Source organism: Gymnoscopelus braueri, assembly GCF_963280865.1.
Source record: "Gymnoscopelus braueri genome assembly, chromosome: 7".
In the NCBI taxonomy this organism is placed as follows: domain Eukaryota; kingdom Metazoa; phylum Chordata; class Actinopteri; order Myctophiformes; family Myctophidae; genus Gymnoscopelus; species Gymnoscopelus braueri.
Window position 1 is genome coordinate 32,996,048 of NC_137608.1, and position 7,317 is coordinate 33,003,364.

A 7,317-nucleotide genomic window follows, 5' to 3' on the forward strand; every position below is an offset into this window, starting at 1 on the left:
CATCAGTGAAGAAAAAACGCTGGGAACATCCAACAAGCGACTTTGCAGGGAAACAAGCCCAAAGTCGCTTATAATAAGCAGACCTGGCAACGCTGGCAGGCTAGGCTGAAAGTTATAATGCATTAGCACATCAATGGGCACGTCGGCTGACAGACTAAATGCCAACTTTTGCCAACCAAATACCAGTCTGTTGCAGTCTGAAGTAGTCTGAACTAGTCTGAACTAGTCTGAACTAGTCTGTTTGGTGGAGAGTCACCTTAACAGCTCACAGGAAGCATCATTTTCTGTGCACTAACTGGCTGAGCCACCAGGCTTCCCCTACTTTGTGTTATTAACAGAAAACTAAATAATAATAAGGGAGCTTGTAATGCCACATCATTAACCACTTAAACCCCAGCAGATCGACAAGCTCATAACGTGACGTGTTGTGAGCTTGTTGATCGGCTATTTTCAGCGAAAACTTTCCCCACAATAACCCAAAACAGAAAAAAACACTAGTATTGAGCCCTGAGGGACTCCGGTTACCCATATGTGGTTTATGTGGTTAAATTAGAAGTCCCTGAGAGGACTGAAAGAATGAATGCCAAGGTCCTGTTTCATTAAATGAGTGTTAGTTGTTCATTAACTTTCACTAGTCTTGCGCTGATGGTTTAATGTTTCTTTGTCACTGAACCACGTGCACAAACACATGCTTACATCACTGATTCTCAAGGTGCGGTCTGGGGACACCCAGGGATCCTTGATGGGTTCAATGGGGTCTCCATGCAGCTAAATGATAGTTAGGAATCAAATGGACCCTTACAGGTTTGTAACTCTGAGAGTGTACAAATGGAACCAAATTTGGCTCCATTGGCACACTCTCAGAATTAAATGAACACGAAGTACAGCTTCAAATGGGGATCTGTGGCCTAATGCATATCAAACTGAGGGTCCTTGAAATTAAAAACATGAGCCAACATTATGATCCTGATTTTATCCTGATTCTATCCAATTAGCCCACCATCAATTTTGACATCAGTAATGGAGCAGCTGCCCCCCCCCCCCCGGCATGACGAATGGAGTGCCACCCACATGCCGCATGCAAAACCGCTCTTACTTGAAAATGTCACATTAACCTTTTCATTTAGATTCAGCTGTATGCTGAGCTATGCTCTATAAGGCTCTTGCATAAATAAATAATCAGTTGTGTGTTTGTGTAACTTGATGGTATTTTGAAAAGGGATGTGCTCTCTCTCTCCCCCCATACCTTCCCCCACCCTGTCCCTGCAGTTGACCCAGAATCTTAAGAAGTTGATGAGACCCTACTCAGTGGAGTTCAAGTCCCCTCTGGAGCTTTCTGCACAAGGTGAGGGCATCACACACATCCAAGGGGCTATCCATGTAGAGACACGTTTAAATGTGCATGCATGCATGCATACACTGATGCACTTACATGGCATGCAAATGCACACACACACACACACACACACACACACACACACACACACACACACACACACACACACACACACACACACACACACACACACACACACACACACACACACACACACACAGTAGTATAAGCATTGATTTCATGCTATCTACCCCCCAGTAGTCCTATGGAATGTTAATGGCTGGCATTAATCAACGATAGCTAGCTTGACACCTATAGACAGTACACGAGGGCATTTATGCAAACACGCACACATGAGAACCCGGAATGCTTTTATATGCACCCCTCATCGGTCACTTTCCTGACATGTATTGATGCCATGTTAATTATTTTCCAATTAAAATCTCATTGCCTTTGCCACGTTTTTATCCCCTCTGTTGGCTCACGTCTCTCTCTCTCTCTCGTTCTCGCTCTCTCTCTTGCTCTATTTGTACCCCCAGTAATGCTTGCTAATGATAGGGTAGTGTCTGTGAACACAAATAGTTGTAATTTAGTGGTCATTTCAGTTAAGTAGTAATAGTCATCTCATATCTAATCTCATAATTCTCATCTCATCCCAGCTAACCTCATCCCTCACATCTCATTTTGTCTCATCCTATCCCATCTATTTCCATCTTATCTTTTCGGATCCCATCTCATCCATCATCTCGGATCATCTTGTCTCATCCCATCCTACCATCTCATCATCTGATCTGATACCATCTCAACCCATCATCTCATCTCATCTCATCTCTTTTTCTTATCCATCCATCTATATGGTGAATAGATGAGGACCTTTTGGCGCTTATTGTCCTTTCTTTCCTCCTACTCTCGTAGGCAAGGAGATGATCGAGATGTACTTTGACTTCCGTCAGTTCCGCCTGTGGAAAAGCCGCCAGCACTCCAAAATGCTCGACTACGACGACCTCTTGTGACGGCATCACTCCCCTCAGTTAGCCTATTGGCTGGTTATCCTATGGCTGAGCCTATGGTGACAGGGCATTGGTTGGGAGGCCCCACCCCCCTCTAGAGGCTCTCTGTAGAGCGTGCTGTATTAGGAGTCGCAGCTTTAGAGTCCTGGCGTGGTGTTTATGCTTTCTTTTCTACCAGCTCCTCTCAAAGCCCTGTGCAGGGCGGAAGGACACCAGTGGCAGTTTGAGCCGCTATCAGGAGATTTGAGGACTTTATCCTCCCCAATCCATTGCTGTCCACAGCAGGTGAATCTCTTTTTGTCTTAAAGAGAGAGCGGGACAAGAGGGATTTTAGAAGGAAAAGGTGGAGAGCAGCACAGATACTTGTAATACTGTAGCCTAATTGTGTCCCAGGTCAGGGTCACCTACTAGAGTTGCATAGATCACAGAGCTGTCTGAGCGAGGAGAAGAGGAAGATGACAGAAGAGTGACTGTGGAGAAGTGGATCTCTTTATGGGGGCAGAGAACTGCAATCTGCTTAGTTTTTTCTGCCCCCCCCCCTGGTCTACTTGTCAGGTGTGGGACTGTCACCTGAGTGCGTACATGTAGAAATAAGTTATGTCTGGTGCATTAGAGAATAACTTCGAGAATCTTTCTTTATCTACATACACAAAGACTATTATATTTAAGTAGTAGTATTATGATTTTGATTCAAGCTGTAGTATATAATATAAAATACTTTCCCCCTCAACTAATCATGCTGGTATTTCATATTGTGGACTGTTGGATTAACTCAGGTTATTTCTATCCCTCTATCCTATGTGTGATACTACGGATTACAGAAGCATTACTCCATCACTGCTCATAATACAGTATACTGTAGATCTGAACTAAAAAGCCTTCATATAACAGGAGATAGCCCATAGAAGCCATGGTAGTATGATGCTAGAGAGTCAGGGACATAAATGTGTGAATAGTCTTTTTTCAACACCAAAATATCATAGTCAACTGTAGCTTATACAAAGAGTGTATTCCCTACAAACCACTGTACACATGCATGTTTCTTAGCAGGTGACTACTAGTAGAATCCTTTCCATTGTGCACACCACCTGATGAGCCAGCACCAGCAAGTATCGGCCCCCAGGTGTTGACCCCCTTTTTCGCTGTGTGTCCCCAGAGAGTGTGTACTTTATATCTGTGTGTCTACGTAGCTTACATGCATCCTTGCACACTGTATTGAGGTTGCAGATGGAATCCCAGGAGTCAAGTAGTCTAGTCTAAGTCTAGATGGCCTTTATCCAGCAGCAATGTCTCTTTTACAGCATATTAACTTTAATCATGCACCATATCACATAGATATATTAGTGTACACGTTAACCATTTTCAACATGCCGTCCCTATTTGGGCATGTCATTATAAGGTGAACATTATTTTAAAATAAAATAAATTGTCAAAATGATACATATATGTTAAACGAAATGTGTTGCTCCACTATTTCATCATACAACAAAGTATGTAGGGCTTAAGTGGTTAATGTACTGGAATAGGGCGATGATTAGGTGTTATCTACTGTATGTATGTACTGTATATATATATATATCTACAGTATTGTTAGTTTTTCCATTGCTGTTGCGAGGGCCATTCATTTGTGAGATATGTTCTTTGCATGGGTGTGTTAAATGCTAAATCAAAAGGACAGAGGAGCTACTTTTAATTTTTGGCAACATATCACAAAGGAAATGTAATAATTATTGAAGAACAACATCTATTAACCATGACATCTTTGAGGACCCTACTGTCAAAGCCGTTGGTATCTTACTAACTTTTCACCACTATTCATTGCCAGTCTTAGGTTAAGGGATTTATTCATTTTTAACCTTAATTTAACCAGGTTATTAAGAACACATTGTTATTAGATGCCTAATCTACTTAATGCATGTACTGTATGAGAACACATTGTTCATACAGGGTTTAATTTCAAAATTAGGTGAGAGTGAGAGGGTCACAGTTGAATGTTATCTTTACCTACGACCTCTGCATTATATAGATGTATTTGTGAGGAAATATGGGTTGTAATCTGTAAATATGCAAAGGTTTTTATAGCATTATATAGCATAAAATTGTTCTATCAAAAATGGGACCCAGACAAACTTAAAGTCATAGTAGAAGCTCAGGAGCACATGGTTTTCTGTCAAATTTGTTTAGGGTTGTGTCGTATTTTCGGAAATCTTGAGTAATTTGAAATCTGTAATGCGTTACTCCTGTAACCCTGAAACATGTTAGTAGTCTAATAGTACATGAGAAATATGAATTTAAAGGGAACTATTACAAGATAAAAAACATATGTGTTATCAAGTCCATCCTCAAAGTTTGAGTTTTTTTCCTTTACGTTTCTCCTTTGTCATTTAGAAACCTGCTCCCAACTGTTTACAAACATATACAGTATGACGACAATCAAAGCATGTTCAACAAGTCAATGATAACTCATTTAGCATTATTAAATCAGAGGCAATTCTAATTACAAAAACCTGTTTGCAGACAGATTTTGGTTGAGCACCTCCCATATACGGTATATTTTTGTTTGTTGTCTTAAATACTGTATCTATTGGCTTGCCAAAACGCCGTTGTGCCATATCCTTTCTACTGTTTGTGTTGTGTATTGTTGTTTCTGTTAATTTCTTGTGTTTGGCCCAAAGAGTGGCAGGATATTTATATTTATTGCAGTGAAGATGAACATCACGGCCCTCACAACTCTGTGTACATATTAGTAGTCAAACTCTCTTGTCTTTGTCATTGTGCAGGATCTCTCATTGTTTCCAGGATGTAATCTTATGTTGATGTCTTTGCACAATCTTGGATGAGAGAACTAAATGCGTAGTGTGCATTAACTTAGATGCTAAGCTTCCTGCTGTCCAAATGAATATTCTGTAGCAATAGTGTGGCATCCTTGGTTGGTACTGTTACTTGAACTCTGACATTGCCCTTTTTTTCCAATGACAACATACATGATGTGTAATATATTAGAATGTAATGTACTTGTCTGCAATACAATAAAATACTCTTTTAAAGACTATTGACTTACTGTTCTGTGGTTGACAGAAAAGTAAAAAAAATATAAGGAAACGTTTTGGAAGCAGTCAATGTGATATACAGGCCACAGTGTAATAGCACAGCTTGCTTCTAACAGAACGCCAATAACCTACTTAAAATGTTGTAGAAATGCTTCCAAATGGTGATCTGGGTCACCTGGCTTTCTCTGCTGCTCATTACTCGAAGGGAAGAGAAAGAAAAACAGAACATGCCACAACACAAATCTAATCACAGAATCCACATTTGTTGTAAAGGAATCTGAAGTCAATACCTTTAATTCTGCTGATGTAATTGTGAATTGGATTCCCTTCGAAACAGAAAGCCTGATAGATCTCTGTTTCAATTATTTCTAGAACAGTAGCCTATAAATATCTACCGAAATCAGCCTAAATCTTAATTCATTTTAATGAAATGTTTATGACCAAATGTTTTTTCTGAGTGTTGGGCAGTGGAGGAAGCAGTGATCTCTTTCTATGGACCATATTTCTTTGGTAATCTCTGACAAATAAGAGCAAATGCGGGCATGACATGATTACTCATAGATTTCAGATGTAAAAAAAAAAGTCTCTTCAGCAAGAATTTGATTCAACCTGTCTGCGCAAACAAACTGTAACTTGTCGTGCTGGCTCAACGAATCGGTCATTTCCATTTCAGGTGGGACATACAGTCATTACAAAAAACAAGACATCGGTCTTGATCGCTTCACTTCCGCCATTAATTTAAAATGAAACCGTGTTTCAGCCGTTGAAGGAAGAGTAATATTACCGTCTGTTTTAAATCGGTCCTAAGCATTGTGCACTGTCTGAAGAGATTACCAGGCGCTCGGTTGGGAGGTTTAGTTTGATGATGAGTGATTAATGCTGTTTTGATTGCCCCATCATGCCCCATTGAGCTGTGATTACATTTAGTCAAAGAAGGGGTTGGCAGTTGTTTGACGTCTCACTTTACTTCTTCAAAACTTCACCTACTCAACTTTGTGTTTTTGAATCACTGTTTTAGGTCATTTTAGTTATTACACAAGGAGAGGTTGTACTGTAGGAGTGATAGCTTTGGTAAGGCTTTAGGTAGATTTAATCTTCAAATGTCTTGATAAAGACATTGTTGTTTGTAAAATGTATAGCAATTGGTATTATTGTATAGTTGATTTTGATACTAGGAAAAGTGAAGATAGATTGGGTATAGTGTAAGCCTAGCCGAAACGTTTTTATTTAGAATATAAATGTTATAGCAATTTAATCCAAGGTGGAAATTTGCCGTAATTGAAATCATAGCAAATAAAAATACGCAGTTTTTTGAATTGTATAACAATGGTGATAACCTGTGAAAATATGTTTTTAATGCATTTTTCCAGTAAACTTTACCCAATTCCAACCAATTTATGTTGTCTTCATTGGTCTGTTGTTTACATTTCCATAGGTTTAGGTCCACTGAAAAATCCTCTGTGTTAATTCATCCATTTGGTCAATTTGGTTATATTTGTACATTCTCAAATTGAATTAACACTCAGGGTTTTACTGTGTAGGGTTATGTTGTCAGATCCTCTGTACAAGCACATGTCTAACATCCTTACCATGCGACACACGCATACGCAATCACCCAGGCTGTTTCTTAGAGACACACACACACACACACACACACACACACACACACACACACACACATATGCACACACACACGCACATACACGGCTATACACAGTCAGTTTAGCTGAGGGAACTTGGGGTATTTGTCTTTGTGTGAGGAACTGATCAGACCACTCTGGGAACCAGCATGCTTCATTATAGATAACGTGCATGCTTATTTAGGCCTTTGTGAATTTGAGAATGCAATGGGATCTTACTCTGTGTGTGTGTGTGTGTGTGTGTGTGTGTGTGTGTGTGTGTGTGTGTGTGTGTGTGTGTG

The 7,317-nt window shown here is 39.9% G+C and overlaps 1 protein-coding gene across 1 annotated transcript in view; it reads left to right on the top strand.

Moving 5' to 3' along the window:
* Positions 1–6,663, top strand: part of nsmfb (NMDA receptor synaptonuclear signaling and neuronal migration factor b) — a 46,085-nt gene extending 39,422 nt beyond the window's left edge. The window contains exons 15-16 of the mRNA XM_080432861.1: positions 1,270–1,345; positions 2,252–6,663. Of these exons, the coding sequence (XP_080288987.1) occupies positions 1,270–1,345; positions 2,252–2,349 (174 nt within the window). The 3' untranslated portion in view covers positions 2,350–6,663. The remainder of the gene's footprint in view (positions 1–1,269; positions 1,346–2,251) is intronic.
* The last annotated feature ends 654 nt before the right edge of the window (positions 6,664–7,317 follow it).